A 23,167-nucleotide genomic window follows, 5' to 3' on the forward strand; every position below is an offset into this window, starting at 1 on the left:
GACGTTGACCTATTGACATTTATATTCTTCGGCGTGTGACGCAGTATTTCACCAACGCTGACCTATCGTGAATGGTTAGGGCAAGTGCAATGGTGCTGATTCGCGACCTGGAAGTTGTACTGGGTTTCGTCCGCAGCTCGTCATCTGAAGCCAGCAACCAACATCCCATCAGAGAGTCACATAATGTTGACTCAAGCCCGACGGTATGGCCTTCACTGGGAACGATGCGAGCGGGCTGATGACATTCACCTCACCTCTGTTAGCCATCCACTTCGACGCGAACCATTATGCATGCTACAAAAGGATGGGCACTTACATTGATCGAAGAGAGATCATGGTGCCGGAATGATACGTGTTAACCAACGAAAACTTGGCACTTTTGGTTAGGGTTGATGAGTGTCACAGCGGCCGAGAGATTCAGAAGTGATTTTGAGTCAAATTGATAGACGAGAACGAAGCTACTGCAACCCTCATCTCTGAGTAGCTGATGAATATCAGCCTTCTTCCGCCGTTTTGTCACAGTAGTGTGTCGAGCCCGGAGAAGTGGGTTTAGTATATCATCGGCCCCAAAGCGCCATTCAAGTTACGTCCATCATCGTTTGTGATGGGATATTCTCGTCAACATTGACCGTTAGTCCTTCATCCTTGCCCAAACGACCGCTGTGTAGTGGCATTTTCATTCCCGCCAGAAAAACACCAAGAACCGACCCCCCCCCGTCAGTGACTGTAGCCAGTAAACCCGTAAAACTCCTTGACATCGTAACTCCGACGCTGCTATCCGGGATATGATTTGGAAAAAAACAAGTTAAAAAAAGAGCGGTACTAGTAACAGTAGATATAATAGATTGGGTATAAAAGATCAATAACTGAAGTCAACATTGCCCATCTGCGACAACATTTTTGCTTCTGCTGATGTTGAGTTCCCGGTAGCGCCAGTATTTGTTGACGTCGCTGAATTCGAATTCGTTTGCGTCGTCTGGGTTGATGAATTGGTTTGTGTTTGTTGCAGCTCGTGTTCTGGCGGGGGCTGAGCGCTGGGTGACCATCCTTCGTCCAGCATTTGTTGGAAGCTCCAGCTTGGCTCGAAGCGGGTACTGTTCCAGGCATAGTCGACACGCTCATACATTTCGTCGATTTGTTCCAGACTGATCTTGCTGGTCTCGAACACCATGCACCAGACAAACAAAACTGCCAGAATGCAGAAGGCACCCCAGAGGAAGAAGATCTTGGGGCCAATGTCTGCATATCCAGGTCCTGACCCGACCATAAAGGGGGTTCCGTAGGCGATACCGAAGTTCAGAAGCCAGTTTGACGCAGTCGAGATCGAGTTGGCCTTCGCACGGACCTTGAGAGGGTAGATTTCAGACGTGATGACCCAGGCTACGGGCCCCCAAGATGCTGCGAAGAAGAAGATGTAAATGGCACAGAAGACGATGAGAATTGTCTGGGCAGCCTGCTGAAGGTTATCGCCAGCGGCCGTACTGAATGACGCAATCATGAGCTGACAGACGGCCATGCCAATAGCGCCAACCATGAGAAGCTTGCGTCGACCCCAAGATTCGATGACCAGGAGTCCAGGGATTGTCGATACCACGTTGATGATATTGATGATGAGAGCCTTCAGGTACGGATTCTCCAGCTTGACGCCGTCGAAGAAGCTGGTGCTGTAGTACATGATGAAGTTGATACCCGTAAGTTGCTGCAGCATCTGCAGGCAGCATCCGGTGAGAGTCCGTCGGCCGAGATGAGGTGATCCATAGAATATTTCCTTGTAAGAGTCAGGGCCTAGCGTGAGTTCATACTCGTGGTTGGCTACGATTTCCTGCAGCTCCTCGAGCAAAGCAGGGTGAGTAATATCGAGACGTCGGAGGCGGCTGAGCGACAGGCCCGCAGCCTCGGGCTTGCCTTTCTTGACAAGGAAGCGAGGAGTTTCGGGGAGGATAAGAAGACCGAGGGCTTGAACAACGGCCCATACGAGTTGAAGACCGAGGGGGATTCGGTATGCGGCGGCAGAATCGAGTCGTTCGGTTAAGATGTTGACAAAGGATGCAGACAACAGGCCTATTGTGATGGACAGTTGGTAGGCGCAAACAAGGGTTCCTCGAATCCATTTCGGCGCCATTTCCGATTGATAGACGGGTACGAGCACTGAAATGGACCCAACTCCGACTCCAGCAAAAAACCTGCCATGTTTCGTCAGCAACGCGCTCGTCGCAATTCAACCACCCAACACAGCCGATGACCTACCGTCCAACCAAGAGCATGTCAATGTTGTGGGCGCAGACTTGGAAAATGCCGCCGAAGCTGAAAACACCGATGGACAGAATCAGAGATATACGGCGGCCCCAGGCATCGCCGATGGGAGCGGCAAGAAGCGCGCCGAGAACGGTACCAGCACTGAGGATCGCAACGATGATGGAAGACTCGGAAGGGGAGATGCCGGGTTTTCGGTCGTTGTCGATGTAGCCTGTCGAAAAGTCTCGCTTGAAAGCCGTCATGGAGAGGATACCGTTAATCGTACTATTTTCCACCAAAATCAGCCTCAAGTTTCCCACAACCCAGCAAAGCAACACGCGTCGGCAGGAGTGTCTCGTGTGGTCGCGGTGGGCGGGTGTTGGGTGCTTACCCAGTGTCGTAGCCAAAGAGCAAGCCTCCAGAGGCGACGAAGAGACCGACCATAATGGCCGGGGCCGACGAGCCGGCGACATTGTCGGGCTTCTGCCAGCCCATGGCTATCGCCATGGTGATGGGTGTTTGGCGACGTCAATCCAGAATGGAAGCGTGTACTATGAGAGTTCGAATCTCTCGGGAGTTGTCGTCGAGGAGCGAGGTCGAAATGGGCCGGCGACCATTTGACTTGCGGGCAGTCGTGGCGGGCGAGCGAGGAGTGGTGAATCGAGTGTGGGTAACGCTGGATGGATTGATGGGATGGGACAGGCAGGTTAGATGGGTGTGGAGAAGAAGCAGGGAGAGACTGGAGGGCCTGGAAGAAAGTCGGGCGGTCGGGACCCGTTCGCGTAGTGACAGTAAGTGTAAGTAGCAGGCCGGAAGCAAGCAGCGCAGCGCAGATGCAAAGGCAGAAGACAGAGGCAAAGGCAAGCGAGTCGGACGGAAGAAGAGGAGGAGCCAGTGCCAAAAGGCAGAAACGCAGGCAAAGGGCACTGAGTACGGCGTGGGAAGGGCTGGCTGTGGGTGGTGAGGGACGTGGAGGGAATGGAGGAAGAAGAAGGCGACCGGGGGATGTGATGGTGGTGTTGGCGGGGGATGATGGCCACTCAGAGGGACGAACACAGTAAAGAAAATATGGGTCCTGGGGCCAGAAGTGAAGCAGCGCGCCCAGGAAAGCCAAAAAAGCGCAAGCGCACTCGACAGGGCACCTCCCCTACTGCGGTGGTGCAGGCGCAGCGCAGGTGTAGGCGGCCAGCAGCGTAGCACCAAAGCGATACTGTAGAGGGAATGGGGAACAGACGGACAGGACAAGAGGGAGAAAGACTGGACTGGGCTGGACTGGACGGGCAAGGGACGCGGATCAGCACGGTTTTTTTGAGGGCCCTCTCCCCTCTGCTGTACCTTAGGTTCCTAGGTTCACAGTGTAGGCTGGTGTGAGGTCTGCTGGGATTGCCCTCCTCCTCCTCCTCCTCCTCCTCCCCCTCCAGGCTCACAGGCTCGCTCTGGCTGCTCTTTTCTTACTGGGCTCCCAGAACGTGGCTGCGGCTGTGATTGGCTTGTTGCCGTCTTGGGAGGTGCTGAGAGGTGCACCCGGCCGTGCTCAACTTGCAGGCGGCCACCCCCTTTCGCTAGACTAGTCTCCATCAGGCTAAGCCTCGTCCTTGGGTCGTTCCCCTTGGCGCAAAAAGGCGGGAAGGAATGTGGAATGCGGACGACGAGCCCTTTTGTACTGCTTTGTCACTGCTAGCGAGGTCTTCCACTTGACTGGAAGAGGCGCTGCCGCTGCCGCCGCGTCCTCGGTACACCAAAAACACTGCAGCAAGGACGCCTCCTCCACTGATCATAACCCATAACTCTTGGCTGGCACACGGCCTGACTGCTTGCTTGCTACTGCTGCTGCTGCTGCTGATCGTCTTTCAAGTGCACCTCTTCTTTTGCGGGGATGCCGGCTCTTGAACGCGCCTTAGGGAACCTACGGAGAGGAGCGGAAGGATTCAACATCGGCCTCTGGCATTCCACCCGCCTGCGTGCGGACCAAGGCACCGCGGACACTAATACCAGCCTGCCTACCTATTACCTCGCGGTTCCTGGTCAGACAAGTTAGACTTCCGTCTAAAAAGCAAGGAAGGTGCAGCCCAATGGAAGCTTTGGTGGAATGTCTGATCACCGTCTCTTGTCCTTGGCTTGACGAACAGACACTTGGACTTGGGCACACTTCATCTGCTACCGCGAACCTACCTACCTAAGGAGGCACGAAAGGTAAGGTACCTCATGGTGCAGCACAGGGGGGTCTCATTGTCCCGTCCCGATCTGATGGGCCAAAGAACAGAGGACGTCCCGAGCGAGAGGAACGCTTCAAAGTCTACTTGGGGCGATGCGATGGCAATGTACGGACGGCAGGTCAGGCACGGTACAGAACGGCTGAAGCTGAGGTACGTTGCGGCACCTGTCTCAGGCCGACCTGTCTCGTGCTTGGAATCGGGCACTCGGCGTCTTGCATCGACTTCTACCGCCCAGCTCTGTCAAAGGAAAATAAAGGCGACGATTTATTTGCGTTAGGCTGTTCGCACCGCTGGTTGTGGGGTCGACACTAACACCCATCCACCTAGCAGCACTCTCGCCTGTGCAGCAAGAACTTCTAATCCAGGCAGCATCTAAGCTGGAAATACCTGCCAAGATATTTCCACATACATCTTGTGAGTAGCCCACCGCCTTAGAGTTGTCGGTAGCCTTCTGAAAGCTCGACTTCCAGCTGCTGCTCTGTTTTGCGACCAACTTCATGTTGCATACCTACCTACTCGAGTTGCTGAGGTACCTTGGGTGCTCACGGCACACCGCGCGGTTGCAATGCATCCAGCCGACCTTACCTTAGCTCAGCCCTCCTGCATGTCGCAAATTGGCTCCAGCGACTGCAGCCGGCCCAGCCAGCTATTCCATTCTGACTCTGGATTATGACTTTTTTGCCAGTTGAAAGGCAGAATAAGAAAGCAAGCGATAATCGACAACCCCGGTTGGCTACCCTACGTCGACTACGTCGACAGACGCCCGAAACCTCAACCAACAAATGAACATGACGACAACAACACGACAGACAGACGGCTCTGTCTTCTCAGGAGGCGGTGCCCAGACCACTCGTCGCACCTTTCAAAAAGCCACCGGATGGGAAACGTGATCCCTCAAGCCCTTGTTCGGGTTCCCAACCTTACGGATACCTGGCGGCGCATCATGAAATGTTTGTCTGGCTCTGTACGGATAGTGGTCAGTGGTCGCCGTTGAAGTTGGCGCACAGTGTCAGCTTCTCACCAGCTGGGTGGAGCCACGTACCTACCTTGGTACTGCAAACCTACTGGCTGGCGTTTGGAGAAGGTGCAGGTGGCACACTCGTCACTGTGTGCAGTTGCCGATTCCCGATCATGCCACCCGCTCGAGTCAGCGGCATTCCTGACAAAGCACAGTGTTTTCTGGGGCTCCCCCACAGTGATCCGTCAAAAGCCGGCAGCAGGGGCGCTGGATTGGGAGAAATTTGGTCGACCCCACCACACAAATTGCGGGGAGACTCCGCTAGGCTTGCCAGCGGAAGGCACGTACTGCAACGTCAACACCAAAAAAAAAAGTCACCCCAGGTACCTACCTACCCAGCCGTGTTGGCGCTGAAGTATGAGCTTGCTTCTAGCTGCACAGACAAGCTCAACTCAACTGCACAACAACGAACTCGTTGGTCGTCACTCTCAGATGGAAGTTACTCCCGTCAATCTGCGATTGCTTGTCGCAGCCCGACGTCAGGTAGGAGACAAGCATTTGCGGGCTCCAGTCTTTAGACTCTGTCCATCCACAGGCAAGCTCTTTCTCACTCCGACTCACACACTCGCATCATAGTCACCACCAACAACCATCAACCTCACCCCATGATCATGCCGGCGCGCGGCACAGCTTTCCCAGTCCGCCGCCTCTTTCCTTACCCTGCTGGTATTCACAAGCCGTCCACGCAACTAACGAGTCAACGCAAGCATGGCGGGCGTCGCATTTGACATCTCCACAACGCCCACAAGACAGACGACTTGGTTTCCTGCAGCAGGCAAGCGGCCGTTGTCTCAAGCCATCAGCCAGGCTTACGGATCCCCGGAACAGCCGTAGAATCCTATTCCGCGTATCAGCATGTCTTGGTTAACGGGCGGCAAAGGGCTGCCGAACGACATTCTTGCCAAGTTCTCGCTCGGAGCTCCGTGAGCCCGCGAATACGGCATCGACATCTAAATGACTGCAAACCGCCACAGCTGCCAACCCAGCTTGGCTTTCGCCCGAAGAGATAAGCCAGCATCAGCCCCAACGCCTGGACGGCTGACGAAGCAATCAAAATCAACCTCTACACAAGAATTGAAACACGCACTGAGACTTGGGGATAGAAGGATGCGTCTTGCCCTAGTTGTCTCATCTGCACTAGCTTGCTCGCAAGCCACAAGCACTGTTCCGGCGAGCTTGCACGCAGCCGCGTACGAGGAGAGGACGGCCACGTCTACGCAGCGGAACGGCTATGCTTCCAGGACTCCCTCAGCCCCTGCCCAGTAATGCCGCCTTACAAGACTCGCCGTCCGAGCTTCTTTCTCGAGCACACCAAACATTTGCACGGCCTTCATCGAAGCCCATCTTGTTCTGGAAGTGATCTAATATGCATGCTATCCACTTTTCCCCGGTCAAAGTCAAACAGTATTCTTCTTGACAGCCTCCGGGGCAATGTCGACCATTTCACAATTTGGACAGGAAACTACACTGCGGAGGAGCAAGAAATTGCAGCCGAGACCTCTAAAGCGTGCAGAGTTTCTGCTTCTAACTGGTCATTTGGTGCTTCTCGCCCCTCCGGACTGTCGACTGAGCTACAGAAACTGGGCTGACGGCCAACGACTTCATTAATCTCACTCTGATTGGCCGGTCTGCTTCTGCTGCGTCCAAAATTCCACCGCCCTACGAGGCGCTTATGAGGCACAGGGAGAGCGGCTTGTCTCGTGTTTTGAGGTCTAGAATTGGGACACTGGCCAGATTGACCAGCGTCGAACCAAACTGCTTATGGTTAATTCTCGAACCACAACTCTTTTGCACAGACTCCAATCTGCCAGCGTATGCTTTGGAAGAAAAGATGAGACACGACCTTGGCAAGACCAAACTTCCACAACGAAAGCCATCGACATTTTCATTCTTGTTGAGGCCCCAGAACGAATGGCACGAACTGACCACAGTTGCCTGTCAGTCTGACAAGTCAAATATGACGGGGCCAATGTCTACCTATTCAAGAGATTGATATTCTAGTAGAACGTATGTCCGCGCACTTGGAAAACCTGGCTAGCGACTGAGTGAATCTCCCCGTCTCAGCCGAGCGTTTGGCCTCACCGGTTGTCAGCACGAATGCAAAGGGCGCTAGCAATCATCCACCCAGAGTTCGTATAGTCGAGGCTGAAGAGATGCGGGGACCTATACTCTCACCGGAGGAGGACTCCACAGGACGCCCGCGGCAACTGGCTGCGTCTTGTAAGCACCGGATTACATGGTCTCCATGTCTCGGACAGCAGACGACGACTTCTGCAGTGGTACAACCAATACTCATGGTGTTGGTCACGACATGCCATACATGCTAGCTGAGACCAGAGCCAGCAGGATCGGTAGGGTATCTACAGTCGGATATAATCCTCGAACCCATCCATCCATTTCCATCTTACACTCTGGTCAGCAATGATTCAACACTGCGGCGGTAGCGGCACGAATGGCAGGTAGATCGCACACGCACTGGGTATGTGTGGGTTTGTAGCGACGAACTGATCCACGGATCGACATGCAGCGATCGACGAGGACCCCCCAACGTGGGCACCACGCAAACGCAGACCAGACGCGGCCGCGGTGCCCTCGGGGGGCTCACACGGAAACAGTCCCTGCATTTCGAATCAGACCGCAGAGTGTGAGCACTCGTATTTACCGCTCTTTTGCCGACGCTGGTCTGGCACTTTCTGGACCTGCCAGCTGCGGATGCGCGGCGCGCAAGCGGTGCGAAGTGCCGCTCGACTTGCGGCAACTATCTACTTGGCTCGTGGGGTGAGAAGTTTATTGACGACATTGATATTTGAAATATGTCTTAGCGCGCTGTCGTATACAGATGTCAATCAGACAAGCATCCAAAAACCCGAAATGGGTGCTGCATTGTGACGGTTGCTGGAAGGCTAGCTCGAACCAAGACTCAACTAAGTCCACAATGCTCGCCACAGTTTTTGAGTATCAGGAAGTCGAAGGCCCCGTGATGGTCGTTCTCGAATGCTTGTTCAACCTGCGGCGCCTGATAGCTGAAATGGTTCTGTTGAGGATGATCACGACCACACACGGCGTAACCAGCGACGGACTCAACAGTCCAACTACCTACGAACGGGATGGGCGACTCGCATGTGTCTGATCGGTTATCAAAACCGCGTGGCACCACACTTGCTGCAGAAGCTGCGCGGGTTAGCCTTGGGAATTTCTTTTTTCTTTTTTTTCTGTGGCAAACAAACCCCAAAACGTTCTGCGGCAGGTAACAATGATTGACGAAACGGGAGGAATAATGGGTTTTTCGACGAGCATAAACGCGGTCGCTACTGTGTTCCCACGATGATCTGCAGACACAGACAGAAGCACCCCGTCTGGTGTTGCGCACAGAAAAGGGAGAAGATGAAGGTGTGACCTCGAAACCTCTGCCGCTGGGCAGCGTAACACGGCTGCCGTGGTCCCGTCCCATTCGTCCCCTCCCCTTAACCATGAGAGACTGAAATAGAAACGACCATGTCGGGCCCCTACTTTTGTGTAATTCTTCTCGTTTTCCCCGAGGATGCTGTGGACGTGATATGTTTGATGAACTATCCTTGGGTCACCATGCTGCTAGGATGCGGAGGGTATCGTCGCGGATACTAGAGACCGAAACGAGTGAACGTACATCACAGAAGATGGAGATCTGACATGATTGCAATTTCATCAGGGGGCTACACGATGCCAGCTTTGTATCCGACGTGCTCGACCGAGCTCCAGGTTGCAAAGTCTATCATCCTTTGCAGAGTGAGTAGCTGCAGTTTTGCAACACTATGTTGCGGCCCTCATCAACACCATCAAGTGCCCTTACACGGAAACGCCTGCTTTGCTGCCTCTGCAATGGTCAGGGTTAAAGAGATACATGGCAAGGTGACATCGACGATGGCACAAGCGAATTGTGGTTGTCGAACAAAGGGACGGTCTTGCTCATCATTGTGATTTCTTTTTTTTTTTTTATACAAAAACCTAGGTTTCCATTCCCAGGACATTCCCAAAACGCCGGCGCTGAATATGCTTCTTTCCTCTGCTGAGCCTTCACACATCTCGCTTTACGGTCCTCCTCGAACCTCTCTATCTCGCTTGTCTTGCTGCGCGTCATTGTGTGCTTTCGTATCGTACATGTCAGCTCAGTGACCAATGCCTCCCGCAACCCAGTTGTTCCATTCCGGGTTCCCCGGCTGCGGAAAGAGGCCTTGATCCTGCTGTGCTGCCGGAGCGGGCGCGGGTGCCGGTTGGCCCTGCTGGTTCTGCTGTTCTTGACGTCGTCTGGCTTCCTCTTCCCGTCGGTGTTGCTGCTGACGCTGTTGGCGATAGTACAGCAGCAGGACAAGCGACAGTGCTAGGAACACGATGATGAGGCTCTCCGCGATACCGTCGTCTTCCAGAGGGCCACCTTCGGGGCCTCCTCCGATCGTATCGTCAAAAATGTCCTCATAATATGGGTCATCGTAGAACTGGTCGTCTTGGAGAAAGTTGGCAATCCACTCGCCAAGGGACCAATCCTTCTTTGGTTCTGCATTGACGTTAGTTTGCTCGAAAAGCATGAGAGTGAGCAATGGAAGGCTTCTTACTGGGATCATCTTGGATAGAGTGAATAGGCCCGTGAGTGAAGGTGTTCCACGCGCTCCTGATGCGCAGTTTGAGCAGACTCAGGGTGACTGGGAGATATGCCTCCTCGTTTACCTCGAGGGCTTGATCGTAGTATCTCTTGGCTAGGTGGAAGTCCTGTGTCAAGCCAATGCCGTTCTCGTGCATCCAGCCCAGGTTCCAGAGGGCCTGCGCGCTCTGGGAGTAGTCCGAAGCACCAGTGTAGCACTGAACAGCCTTGTTGACGTCGTGCTCGGCACCGATGCCGTAAAAGTAGTAGTCTCCCATCTTTACTTGGGAGTCCACATTGGCCTGTCGTGAGGATCTAGTCCAGTAAATCAGGGCAAGCGTGGGGTTGTTCAACAACTCTGGGCGGTTGTTGTTGACGCCAAGCCCCTTGGGCAGTGACAGATTGTCGGACAGCTGCAAGCTCGACTTGAGCGGGTCGAGGATGAAGGCGACATTGTTCTGGGCTCTTTCGTAGCCCTGTTCAGCTGCCATGACGTACTCCAAGAACGAAAGCTCAACATCGCCGTAGTAGTAGGCCTGGTTTGCTTCTGCCCAGGAGGACACCAACGGCTCGGCCTTCTCGGCAACATTCTTGTAGTATCCCAAAGCCATGGAGCAAGTCTTGTCTCGGCCGACTCCGTGGTACACCATCTCTGCGAGATAGTAGTGTGCCTCAATCTGACCGTACCTGGCTGCCAACTCGAAATAGTTGTTGGCAATTCGGACGTCTTCCGGTCCGCCCTGGTCAAGGTAAAGTACACCCAACTCAATCTGCGAAGGTGCGTAATCCTGGTCCGCCGCAGCCTTGAAGAGGTCAGTAGCCATAGCAATGTTTTTCGGCGTTCCGTATCCATGCAGGTTCATCAGACCAAGGCCATGCTGCGACTGGGCGTCTCCATGGGAGATGCCACGCTCGAACCATCTCTTCGCTTGGTCGAAGCTCTGATCGACTCCATCGCCTCTCAGGTACATACGGCCGATGAAGCCGGCGGCCTTGCTGGCTGTCTTTTCGATTCCCTGCTTATGGTTTTCGATGATGCGCCCGTCCTTTCTCCAGTATCTTTTAGCGACGGTGAAGAAGTACTTGCGAGCCAGGTCAAGATCTCTGTCGAGCCCTCTCTGGCCATCGTAGTAAATACGCCCCAAGTTGTAAGACGCTTTCGCATCGCCCTTCTGGGACATGAGGTCGAGGTATTCGATAACGTCGTCAATGGCGGCATTGGCGTCTGAGTTAGGGCTGACCTTGATAGCGTTCATGCCGGCGCTCGAGGCACTGGCACCCTCGCCATAAACTCCACCAAGTTCGTCTGCAATGCGGTACGACTCAACAACCCAGGCCATGCCGCCCGGAGGACCCGATCGGTACCATACCATGGCTTCGTCGGCAACCTTCTTGTAGTACTTGCTTGCAATCTCACAGTTCTTCGGCGTGGCAACGCCGCTGTGGTGTCGGTAGCCTACAGCCATCTCCGCGCGTGTGTCTCCCTGAATTGCTGCAAAGGTGTAGTAGAGCAGTGCCTTAGCCTGGTCGGGAACCACGACGTTGCCAATTCCTGTTGCGTAGTAGAGGCCAATCATGTACTGGGCTGTGCGGTTTCCGTGGAGCGTGGCGAGGGTCTGGTAGTGGCCGAAAGCAACCTTCAGGTCTCTCGGGTGAGTCCAGTTGCCGTAGAAGTTCATGTCGGCGAGGAGATAAAGCGCATCGGTGTTGTTTTGCAGAGCGGACTGCTCCAGAAGCTTGACAGCCTCCAGAAGCGGCCCGCTGATCTTCGTTTCGCGTGCTTGGTTGCTTCCCGGCACGCCAGCTGCCTCGAGGCTCGGGAAGACCTTCAGTGCGTATTTGAACGTAGTCCATACGAGAGTGTATCGGCGTTCGCGTCTCGGATAGTGTCGTGATGGGAGCTTATCGAGCTGCTGAATGGCCAAGTCGACCAAGTCAGCCCCTGCTCAGCGTCAGTCATGATCTGTATGATCTCCCCCCCACCATCGCGACGGTTCGTACCTGGCTGTCTTGGGGATGGTGCATCTTGCTCAGGAACTACGTCCGTCTGGATCTTTACATGTCTCTCCTTTCCGGCTTCGTCGTTCTCGGTGTTGATGACCTTTTGTTGCGCATCGGAACAGAACACCGCGGCCGCCTGCAACAGCACTGTAGCGTAATATGTCAGCTCCCACATCTACATCCGGACATTGCGCCAGCAGGGAGCACTTACGGACAAGCCAGAGGAAAGAGCTCTTCATGCTGCGAGTATTATGTGCAAAGGTCGGTCGCAAAGGTGCGCGACATGTTATCCCGCAGCGAATAACCTGTAGCAACCGACGGGCGTAAGTTTCGGTTGGCGGTGCTAACAGCAGTGATGGGAACAGCTGTCCTGGCTCTAAGGTCCACGTAGATGAATTGGGAGCTCTGGGAGACCGGGGGTCGCTCGCTCCTCCTGACGTGATTGGACACGCTAGCTTAGTGACAGGTACAAGTACCAACTGAAGAATGAGGTGTACGTATCGGCATATCGCTCTATGAGGGTTTGGCGCAAGGGTTGCATATGGTGGGGCTTTGCACCAAAGAGCCCCTCAGCTCACTATCAAAATCACCAACTGACAGGTGAGAGAACCTCAGATGAACCGCGCTTGAACTTGTGCTTATCCAAGCCTTTCCCTCGCCATACCACGGGTTTTTGAGGTCTAGCATTGGCTTCATTTATTTCCCGTAGAAGACTTCTTCTACTGCTCTGAAGTTGGTCAGAAACCTTGTCTGGTGAGTATTCAACTCATTGACTACTTTTTTCTCTCTCCACTGTCCAAGACCCATGCTCACTTAAGTCTAGTCTACACAAGGAACATGTACAACCTCACCTGTGTCGACGGTCACCACTTCGGTGGTGAAGGGGATGTATACGTCCTTGACCTCCATCGCCTTAACACTGGATTAGCTGCCATCTCTTCCGACCAAAAACTTACCCTTTTCAACCCTGCCCGCATAGGCCAGGGCCCTACCAGGTCGTTGGCCACCAGCCACGGCAACCTTACATGCCTAAAAACATACGATGCCCTGGAATCTATCGTCTGCACGGCAGGAGAGAATGGGGAGGTTTCAATCTGGGACTTGAGGCAGAGCTCAAAACCGCAAGTAGCCCACTTTGCAAGTATGTTGGCCCGCCGCAGCCGGGGTCATTGATGAACCACGTCGACTTACACGCAGTCGCAGCAACTCAGTCACCCATCACCTCCCTCGCCTGCGACTCAAGAAGCAACACGATAGCAATCGGAACAGAACTTCAGAATCACACTGCCTCCGTTATGCTCTGGTAAGAACCCTCGGCGAAAGTCCTTCTCAGAGCCCACCCCTTGACACTTCCGCAGGGATATCAGAGCTGGTCCAACCCAAAGGCTACAATACGATGAAGTCCACAGCGATGACGTGACTGAGCTTCGCTTCCACCCTTCGCAGCCTCACGTCCTCCTGTCTGGTTCGACCGACGGCCTCGTCAACGTCTATGACACGCGCATCTCTGACGAGGACGACGTTGTCATCCAGGCGCTCAACCAAGGCTCCGTTCATCACGCCTCATTCATCAGTGACACAGAGATCTACGTTTTGACTCATGACGAGAAGTTTGCCGTCTACAGTGTCGCCGACGAGTGCCAAACTGGTGCCGCCGTCGCCGACTTTGGCGATGCCAGGGAGACATTGGGATGCCAGTATATCGCCAACGTCACCACCAAGGTTGATGGAAGCGGTGCTATCGTCGGAGTTGGCGCCTTGGAGTAAGTGTCTTCATTTGCTCGAGAATGGGGGTTAGTAGCTAACACGGTTGCACAGGCGTCAGGTTTTCGAGCTGGTTCACCTTTCACGGACGAACGAGGGCAGCTGGGGTTTCGACAAGGCAAATAGTGTCGGTTTGCCTGGCGGCCATGGCGATGAGATCGTTCGGTCCTTCTGCTTCTACGACGACGAGCAAGTCGTCTTCACTGCTGGGGAGGACGGGAACGTCAAGGCCTGGAGACCCAGCTAGTGGTAGGTTAGAAGAATCGGGAAAAAAAAGAAACTTTGTGGAAAAAATAATGTTGTGCTTTTTCATCTGGGTATCATGCTTCCGTTCATCGACCTCGCAAGCGGCCACTCATGATTAGCCATACTTGTCGTGCTTCCCCTTGACCTTCAACTTCAGAAGTTGCTCATGATAATCACCCTCCCTCCTGGCCCTCTTCAGCTTTCTGACTTCGTCGTCCTCGAGCCTGCGCCCGACAGCTTCTTCCAGTTCCTTACGACTGATCTTTTCCTTTGCCTTTTCCTCCTTGCTCGCCTTGATGCGCGGCTTGAACCTCGCCTGCATCCTGATGCGCCATGTGGTGTTGAACGTCGTGGTTTCCTCGTCGCCTCGTACGTCTGATGTCGTAACGTTGGGCTTGGGCGGCTTGACAGACAGGAACGTATCGCGCAACGTCTGAATCTGAAATGTGCCCGGGGTATCGGCCGTAGCGATGATGTTGAACGATTCGAGGGGCGACACGGCCGCCGACGTCGCAGACAACACGCCGTTCTTGTCGCATCCAAGATACCTATACCATCCGTTAGCTACACTCGTCGACAGCTTCAGGGTCGCAAGCGGGCGCTTACTGTCCATGGTGTCCTTTGAACCTGAACTGCTCCGTTCCCGCAATTCTATTCGCAACCCACACCTGTCGCACGTCGTGAGGCTCCGCGCTCGTAGGGTTCCCGTCGACAATGTTCTCGATACCCAGCGTGAAGACCTTGCCGTTGGCATCGCTCGCCAACGCGGCAGGCGGGTCCGTGGGCAGCACGAACATGATGGGCCCAACGACATCCGTCACCGCGTCGGCAGACACCCAGCTGTCGTCGTTATCGGCGTCATCCTCCGGTGCAGCAGCGGAGGCGGCGCCGGCGCGGACGACGTCCCCGGCAGGCGCATCTCGGTCGTGGGCCTCCGCCTCGGTCCGCTTTCTCTTCTTGGGCTTCTTCTCGCCCTTGAAGGATAGGGGCTTGACCATTGCCTAGGCGCCTCGTCCTTTTCGTCTCCGTCGCGTTCTCGTGAGTCGATTGAGGTCTCGATAGGGAAGGTGAGTGTGAGATTGTCGCGGTTGTAGCCGGTGTCCGGCGGTTTCCGACCTGGTGTTGGTTGCAACCTTCAAGATATAAACTGGCGATAGGAGCTTCAGCGCACTGGCGTTAAGGCACGGAAGGTTTGGATTACGTAAGGCCAAAACAGCTGCCCCTCCCCCACATCAGATCACACTCCCCAGAAGGTCACTGGGTCCGTTGTAGGTAGATGCAGCCACGATCTGATTACTTTTCTGTGAAATTCATTCGTCGTTGAGAAATTCTTCCAGCTTTGCACCCCAGAGAGTCAAGATGTCTTCAATCGCGCAACCGGTCACTGTATCGCTGAACGATCTCAAGGAGGGTGAGTCGCTTGCTGTTCAGCGTAGCAACTGCAACTTACATGTGATGATCTTGTTCTAGGTAACATCCCCTTTGAGACTTTACAGAAAGCATTCGGCCCCGATTCTTTGGGCATTTTGGTTGTCAAGGATGTGCCAACCGAGTTTGCTCATCTGAGGCATCAAACGTTGTCTTATGCCTCTTACCTTGGCAACTTGCCTGAACAAGAGTTGGGTACGACAGTGGGACCCCACATGCGCTGTACACATCGCTTACACTGAAGTAGCCAAAATTGAGAATGTCAAGGCCAAATACCTGACGGGCTGGTCTCTTGGCAAGGAGACTCTCAAGGACGGCCAGGTAGACACCTTCAAGGGCTCGTACTACGCAAACTGCGCATTCTACGTCGACGCCACTCTCAATTGTGCGAAGCCCACGGCGGAGTTCAACGAAGACAACTTCCCTGAGTACCTGTCGCCCAACGTCTGGCCATCCCAGGACGTCCTCCCCGGGTTCAAGCCGAGTCTCGAAAGCCTATGCAAAGTTATCATCGACACAGCCGTCCTCGTCGCGCGGGCCTGCGACAGGTTCGCCGAGACGGAGATCCAGGGCTACCCGAAGGGATACCTTGAGCACGTCGTCAGCACTTCTACGACCACCAAGGCACGCCTGCTGCACTACTACCCGCAGACTCAGGCAGACCTGGACAAGATTGGTGCCAACGATGATTCCTGGTGCGCCGAGCACCTGGATCACGGCTGTCTCACGGGCTTGACATCCGCCATGTTCATCGACGAGAAGGAGACCTCGCCAGCGGTGCCGGAAGTCAGCAACAGCACGTCAGCCAGCTTGCCCCCGTTGGCAGAGCTGCCAGCGTCGCCCGATCCGACGGCTGGCCTCTACATCCGCTCTCGCAGTGGGGAGACGGTGCAGGTCAAGATCCCGCGTGACGGCATTGCCTTCCAGACGGGCGAGACGCTGGAGCGCATTACTGGTGGCAAGTTCAAGGCGGTGCCGCACTTTGTGAGAGGCGTCAAGGCGTCCGTCAGCGATGGTCGTGTTGCGCGCAACACGCTGGCGGTCTTCACTCAGCCTAACCTGGGCGAGGAGGTTGACATGGAGCAGCACATCAACTTTGGCGAGTTTGCCCGCGGCATTGTGGCTAAGAACACGGTGTCATGAGTGTTGTAGTATGTAATCATAAGCCTGAACAAAATAATGATGAGCAATTTATCACTAGTCGATGGCCGAACGGGTGAAGATGTGAAGATGGAGAGTTGAATCCGCAGCCGAGTTGCCCAAAGGGATAACATTTTCAGTGGACACAGGCGGGCCGATGGGATAGTGCACCGGTCCCCAGTCGCTGCTATAAGCTGGGCGATAACAAGAAGAGACGATATCGATCTACTTGCTTGTAAATCCGTTTACTGTCGTGAAATGTTTAGAATTAGCACATTGGCCTGACATCAAGGTCGAGTCCTCCGGGTTCTCATAGAAGCACCACAATCTAATCGGTTGCCGTCACCTTGAGAGTTAGAAGAAACATATTCAAGTGTTACTCAACAGCGCTGGGACCACGCTGGTTTTTTCCCCTCTTCTTACACAATGTAAACGGGTGACACTTGTTCGACACTGCGCAAAGCGTGAGGCTCGGCCGCATGCGCTTGGTAGATCGTGCGGTAGGTCGTCTTCACCGATGATCCGCTGGTTCACCGAGGACGTCTGCAGCTTGCCGCGTGCGTGGAGAAAAGCTCATCAGTGATGAGACAGCGCGGCTTCAAGCCGGCCTCTGAGCCAACGGCTCTAGGGGTTCGGCGTCAAAAGCAAGGCATAATGTCGTCTGAGATGATAACTCCATGGCATCCGTTAAAGCGACAAGGGCGCTAGTTTAGGAAATAATCATCCGGCAGGCCCGGGGATCGGCGTCGGGCCGTATCTCAAAGTCGGACCTCAAGATGCCCCGACCCATGGCTCCAGACCTCGGGTGCCGTCTATAATTCCAAATTTTTTTTGTGACATTCCGTGATGCCCTTGCACGACCGAGGCAGGCCACCGAGTCTGGCCAATTGCGTGATATGGTCGTCAAAACTGCTCAGTAAGCAGTCTGTCGTGATCGGATTGCATCATGATTCGCAAATTGCCAGAACAAAGCTCCCTCCGCCGTATCGCTACCTACCTGTAGAAGCTACCCCGCCCCCGCCAGCTCCAATTGGGCCGTTTGTCAGGCGTCATCACCCTCTGATTTGAAAACAGCTTCCCGCTGCTCAGAAGCTCCATGAAGCTCTCCTCGCACGTCATATTAAACCTGAGCCGGCGCCCAGCAGCTGTCATTAGAAACCATTCCACCATATCACCACTCTCTCAAAGCGCAGCATCAAAAACACACCGTCACTTCACCACATCGTCCCCCAAGATGGCCGTCCCACCAAAGTTCGCCGCCCACAAGCTGGCCTTCTCCCCCGCCAAACCCGCCGCGGAGGGCGTCGCCGCGCAGCCGCACACCATCGAGCTCTACCTCGACTACGTCTGCCCCTTCTCGGCCAAGCAGTTCGCCACCTTCTACAACCAGGTCGTGCCCGCCATCCGCGCGAACCCGGCCTGGGCCTCCAACGTCGAGGTCGTCTTCCGCCAGCAGGTGCAGCCCTGGCACCCCTCGAGCACGCTCGTGCACGAGTCCGCCGTCGCCGTGGTCAAGGTCGCCCCGGCCAAGTTCTGGGCCTACAGCGACGCCCTGTTCAAGGCGCAGAAGGACTACTTCGACGTCAACGTCGTCAACGAGCCGCGCAACGAGACGTACAAGCGCCTCGCCAAGCTGGCGGCCTCCGTGGGCGTCGACGAGAAGAAGGTGTACGACCTGCTGGTCATCTCGGACAAGCCCGCGGAAGACGGCTCGCTCAACAGCGGCAACGGCGTGACCAACGACTTCAAGGTGCTCATCAAGCTGGCGCGGTTGACGGGCGTGCACGTCAGCCCGACGGTGCTATTCGACGGGTACCCCAACAACGAGATCAGCTCGAGCTGGACCCTGGACCAGTGGAAGGAGTGGCTGCAGAAGAACATTGTCTGACTTGATGGTAGACGTGCTTCGACCAGGGAGCTTCGGCTGTGAGCTACGGATGCCGGTGGTCATTGCTCAAGCTTGTGACGAAGAGAGAGCCCTATGAGACATTCAACTCGATTGAACCACCAGCAACTTTTAATGAATCACATTACAAAAGAAACACAGCTAAATCATGAAAAATTACTGGATTTGTTGAATAATGGGTGATTGTGAAACTTAGCCCAGTTCGGACCATGGCAACCGGATAACCAAGTCGCGCGCGTCGCGTTTTCCCATTCTCCCCCAGAAGGGTAAAAAAAGAAAAGGCCAAAGCAGGGCGCAGTGACCTCATCCGACGTAGCTCACCTCATCCAATCTTCAACCTCATCTCACAACTCCTCCATCCCTACCTTCCTTCACTCAACCCTCCGAGGCATCCTCACCATGTCTCTCCTCAGACTCACTCTCACACGGCCGTCCGCGCCAACAACTCACTTCCTCTCCGCCCTGCGGTCATGTCCGCTCCGCCCGCAGCTCCTCCGAAAATCTCTGCCGCCGCACAGTCTAAGACGGCCCTTCGCCTCCTCCGCGCCGCCGCCCAGAAGCCACGGGTCCGGGACCGCCGCGACCACTCCTACCGCATCAAAACCGGCGACGGCCAGCTCCGGATCTACCCGTGAGTCGTCATAAGAGCCCGCACACCCCGCGCACGGAAAGCTAACATGAGGCACTCGTAGCACAACTGCTTCCTGAAAGACTGCTCGTCTACCAGGCCGGCACGGGCAGGATAGGATTCGTGGCCGGTCTCAAGATCACCACCATCTTCGTGGCCGCCGTCTTCGCTCTCGTCTGGGAGCCCGCTATGCTGCGCAGTGACGACGTGTCCGCAGCTCAGATCACCGCGGCATGCAAGTCTCCCTCTCCTCCCCTCCCGCCCATCACATCGGCTTTCTCCCTCGCCGTATCTACTCCCATCTCACGCCCCTACACGCCGGCAAACTGCCAGACTCACTCATACAAGAGAACATCCAAACTAACACCTTGACCAGCCACCTGCGCCCTCATCCCCTTCGCCTACGTAGCCTACTTCTCCGGCCCCTTCGTCACCCACGTCTTCCTCCGCCTGCCCCCCGCCGCCCGCTCCTCCCGCGCCCTCCTCGAGCGCTACGTCCGCGCCCTCCCGGCCACCGCCCAGCTCGAGGTCGGCACGCTGGGCCTCGCCGGCCGCCCGCGCGCCACCCTCGTCAGCGCAGCCGACCTCCGCCCCGTCCCCGCGGACGCCGGCTTCCGCGAGACCCGCGCGCGCCTCGTCACCCACACCCGCGACGTCGCGGGCCTCATGGCGCGCAAGAAGTGGTACCACTACCGCCCCGTCAGCCTGTTCGGGTTGCCCGCGAAGGAGGCCGGGAGAGCCAGCAAGTCGTCGGGCTACAGGAACGCCGCCAAGGACGCGTGGGTGTACGACATCATCCGCCCGATGTTGGGTAAGCGCAGGTGAGAGTGGAAGCAGAAGCAGCACCACGGGATATCCGGGGGCCCTCTACGAGGAGGAGAAGGAGGGAGGAAGAACATGGGGTTACGACAGCACCAATGTACTCGCGGCCATGCATACGCAATTCGTCCACGATGTCTACCTATACTCAGACACAGAGAGGGAGAAACAATATCATTTCTCAGCTGTATTATTACCAACAACCAAAAACAAACCAGATACCCCCACCCCCAACCACAACCACAACCACAACCACGGCTAGTAAGTCGCCCAGTATCCAATATCGCCACGGTCCAATGTTCGTTTCGCGAACGGACGCAGCTGTCAAACCTTTCGGGGGTCTATTCTCGGTACCGAGGCCTTGTGCTCATCCGCTTACGCCTCGCCTCGCCTCTCGATTCAGTACCTTGCCTTAGGAGAACGGTGGTTGTCGCTGGCGGGGCGGCGTGGAACCCATGACTTGTTCACACCTTTCAGCCCTCTTTTTGCCGCTCGTTATCGCTGCTGCTGGCTGCCAGCCGGCCCGTCCCCTGCTCGACTGACTTGCGCAACCGCGTGTAGAGCGCAGCGCAGCGCAACCTGACTCCTTCAGCCCCATGCGTCCACAGCCGCCACCCGCGCCTCGCCCACATTACATTATGTAGTACATATATACTATACGGCGTAGCAACGAAAGGGGATCTGTTTCCTACGTGGGAGTACCCTTGGTTGTAGTATAGTCGCACTTGCGTCATGGGGATAAGGTAGTAATACGATATATAGCCTGGTAGGATTGCCTCCGGCGGTTGCCGCGTCCCTCCGCCCGAGGAAAAACCCCGTCTGATCCCGCAACATGTCCATCCCATCACACGGACATCGCCCGAAACCAAGGCGGCCCTCCCGGACCCTCCGCCCCGGCGCGCGGGAAGAGTCGGTACCTAGGGCGGTCCAAGAAAAAGAAAAGGGGGAGAAAAAAAAAAAAAAAAAAAAAAAAAAGGAGCGTGCGCGCGCGGGGTTGGTTCAGAACTTCAGTCACATCAGAGCGAGTGAGGGAGGGGGCGTGGTGGTGGTTTGTGCATGTCGTTGGAACTTTCGTCGCTCGAAACATGCGCCTGCGATGAAGCACGTCGGCCACACCGGGTTTTGAAGTTGAAGCGGGGGGACGCCGTCACCGTTCCTCCATAGATCCGACGAAATTCCAGAAGGGTATTTAGCAAAGATGGAAGCTGGCTGCATGGTTATCTTGGCGCAGGAGGATGGCTGCTGGGAAAGGTCCTGCAAGTCGGGTCGCGGTGCTTGCGGCGTTTACGCACACTCTATCGGCGGTATGGGAACCCGGTCTGACGTCGCATCCAGAGCGATGTGTGCCGTGCCACGCACTTACTACGGATATGCAGTACGCACCCCGATGAAGAGAGAGAGAGAGAGAGAGCATTCCAGAGCCCATGCCGCCATGCGCAACCCCAAACTCTAAACTCACAACCATCACCTGTACACTAAGTAAAGTATCGCAGTACGTAGTCAAGTAGTGCTCTAAGTACTGCGTAGAAACGACAGCCCCAACGGCAGTGCTTCTCACCTGGACCCTGGCGCCTCGAAACATCGAGACAAGACACCCATGCCCAACTTTGAACAGATTCATCCCGATGCGTCCGCCCACCGTCTTCCGATTGAAGCACTTCTCTGGCATGCTTTTCTCTCGCCGCTCATGCTTTCTAATTCCCCCCACATCCTTGCCAGCGAAAAGGGTGAAGGAGAGGGGTCTAGAACCGGCCGTTACCAAGGAGCTGCAACAAGCTTCTGGCTGCGTGCCTGCTGCTGCAAGTACATCCACACATACGGCATTACAGCATGCGCAATACGTAGGTGGTTACCAACAAGTAGGGCCCTTTGCTACCCTAAGGGTCCCATTCGGGTCCCCTCCCTGACGCATCCCGCACCTTTCAGTAGAAGGGGGGGTGCTGAGCTTTGGTACCTGGCGTCGGCTTGGGAGCTGCTGCACACGTTAATTGCCGTCACACTCTTTACGCTGCAGTTGATTCAACAGCTCGTTTATGCCTTTCCGAAAAAACCGACATCCGATTCCCGGCTTCCGCGCCGCAAACCCCTGCCTGCGTCTGTCTCCGCCCACGGCGCTGCCACGGCGCCTTGCCGACAGGTCGGTCGGCCCATTCTGTCTGTCGTTGGTCGACTTTCGCCTGCGTCCTCGTTCGGCGTCTCCTTGTCAAACCAGTCCTGATAGAGAACACCCGAGAGAAACTCCCCGCCGCCATGGCATGGGGAGGCAAATAAGTTTACAGAGCAGTTAGCCTGCCGCCGGCCGACGTATGCATCCCGGCCACCAACGTTCCCCCCAGCCGGAAAATGAAAGTTTGCCTTTTGCGAGACACGACGGGGTCCCGGGGTGACGGAGAGAAGGAGAATCGAAAGAGCCTGTGCGAGAGAGAGAGTGTGTCTCCGCGCGCGCGCTGAAGTTGAGACCATCTGTAGTTAATGCAAACCCTACCTTGGTCCTAAGATTTTTGCGGCTGAATTGAACGAACCCTGGAAATCTTGTTGCCAACTTCAGATGCCCTGGCCAATTGACACTTCTACTTGCCTGACTTTGCGACCGCTTTAGGGACTTCCCGGTTGGAATCTGGTAGTGCTCGATGGTCCCCTTTTCAATTTCATCCCTCTTGAGCTGGCTGCTGTTGGTTTGGCCCCAAACCCCCCATGTGAATGAGCAGAGGCAATCAAATCACCGCATGTTTGCCTGTCCTGACTTGCTTCGCCACCCATCGGGGACCTCGTGGGGGTTCCTTTGTCGTCACGTCGTGTCTTGTCATCTGCCGGGAGAAAAAGAAGAATAATGCGCGCGAAAAAGGTGGTATCATATCCGTATTGACCGGCCCAATCAACGCAAGTATCGAAGCATCCTCATTGCCCCCCTTCTTCCCCCATCCCCATCGTACAGGTACTTTTTTTGTGGTCGGGTCTCACGAGGCAGCTGGTAAACAGAACAAAGAGACGCTCCTCTCATTCGTAATGCCCACTGTGTGCGCTGTCCGTACGCCGCCGACCCTGCCTGAGCCGCTTCGTCGGCCCCGTTTTGAGGAAACATGCCAAATAATAATACATTCCTGAATGCAGGCCAGGACACCGCCTGGACCTGACTTTTCCTTCCATGTGC

At 55.4% G+C, this 23,167-nt stretch overlaps 7 protein-coding genes across 7 annotated transcripts; 4 read left to right on the forward strand and 3 right to left on the reverse strand.

Moving 5' to 3' along the window:
- Positions 1-859: 859 nt before the first annotated feature.
- rco-3-2 (putative glucose transporter rco-3) lies at positions 860-2,742 on the reverse strand (the record flags this gene model as incomplete). Its single annotated transcript, XM_037325026.1, has 3 exons — positions 860-2,183; positions 2,248-2,520; positions 2,627-2,742. 3 exons carry the CDS (start codon positions 2,740-2,742, stop codon positions 860-862), a joined length of 1,713 nt encoding a protein of 570 aa, XP_037176631.1.
- A 6,872-nt stretch (positions 2,743-9,614) lies between these two features.
- On the reverse strand, positions 9,615-12,324 carry CGCA056_v009780 (Protein sel-1-like protein 2; the record flags this gene model as incomplete). The annotated part of the gene is made up of 4 exons (XM_037325027.1): positions 9,615-10,000; positions 10,059-12,026; positions 12,086-12,232; positions 12,297-12,324. 4 exons carry the CDS (start codon positions 12,322-12,324, stop codon positions 9,615-9,617), a joined length of 2,529 nt encoding a protein of 842 aa, XP_037176658.1.
- Positions 12,325-12,922: 598 nt separating this feature from the next.
- Positions 12,923-14,096, forward strand: CGCA056_v009781 (putative WD repeat-containing protein; the record flags this gene model as incomplete). Its single annotated transcript, XM_037325028.1, has 4 exons — positions 12,923-13,226; positions 13,289-13,388; positions 13,444-13,848; positions 13,904-14,096. The coding sequence occupies 4 exons, from the start codon at positions 12,923-12,925 to the stop codon at positions 14,094-14,096; spliced, it is 1,002 nt and encodes a 333-aa protein (XP_037176657.1).
- A 114-nt stretch (positions 14,097-14,210) lies between these two features.
- Positions 14,211-15,093, reverse strand: frg1 (the record flags this gene model as incomplete). Its single annotated transcript, XM_037325029.1, has 2 exons — positions 14,211-14,643; positions 14,702-15,093. 2 exons carry the CDS (start codon positions 15,091-15,093, stop codon positions 14,211-14,213), a joined length of 825 nt encoding a protein of 274 aa, XP_037176656.1.
- A 361-nt stretch (positions 15,094-15,454) lies between these two features.
- On the forward strand, positions 15,455-16,666 carry CGCA056_v009783 (uncharacterized protein; the record flags this gene model as incomplete). Its single annotated transcript, XM_037325030.1, has 3 exons — positions 15,455-15,506; positions 15,566-15,718; positions 15,771-16,666. The coding sequence occupies 3 exons, from the start codon at positions 15,455-15,457 to the stop codon at positions 16,664-16,666; spliced, it is 1,101 nt and encodes a 366-aa protein (XP_037176655.1).
- A 1,231-nt stretch (positions 16,667-17,897) lies between these two features.
- On the forward strand, positions 17,898-18,551 carry CGCA056_v009784 (uncharacterized protein; the record flags this gene model as incomplete). Its single annotated transcript, XM_037325031.1, has 1 exon — positions 17,898-18,551. One exon carries the CDS (start codon positions 17,898-17,900, stop codon positions 18,549-18,551), a length of 654 nt encoding a protein of 217 aa, XP_037176483.1.
- Positions 18,552-19,039: 488 nt separating this feature from the next.
- CGCA056_v009785 (uncharacterized protein) lies at positions 19,040-20,022 on the forward strand (the record flags this gene model as incomplete). Its single annotated transcript, XM_037325032.1, has 3 exons — positions 19,040-19,200; positions 19,281-19,396; positions 19,574-20,022. 3 exons carry the CDS (start codon positions 19,040-19,042, stop codon positions 20,020-20,022), a joined length of 726 nt encoding a protein of 241 aa, XP_037176654.1.
- Positions 20,023-23,167: the final 3,145 nt, after the last annotated feature.

This window comes from Colletotrichum aenigma (genome assembly GCF_013390185.1).
Source record: "Colletotrichum aenigma strain Cg56 chromosome Unknown KSG_Cg56_contig06, whole genome shotgun sequence".
Classification (NCBI taxonomy): Eukaryota; Fungi; Ascomycota; class Sordariomycetes; order Glomerellales; family Glomerellaceae; genus Colletotrichum; species Colletotrichum aenigma.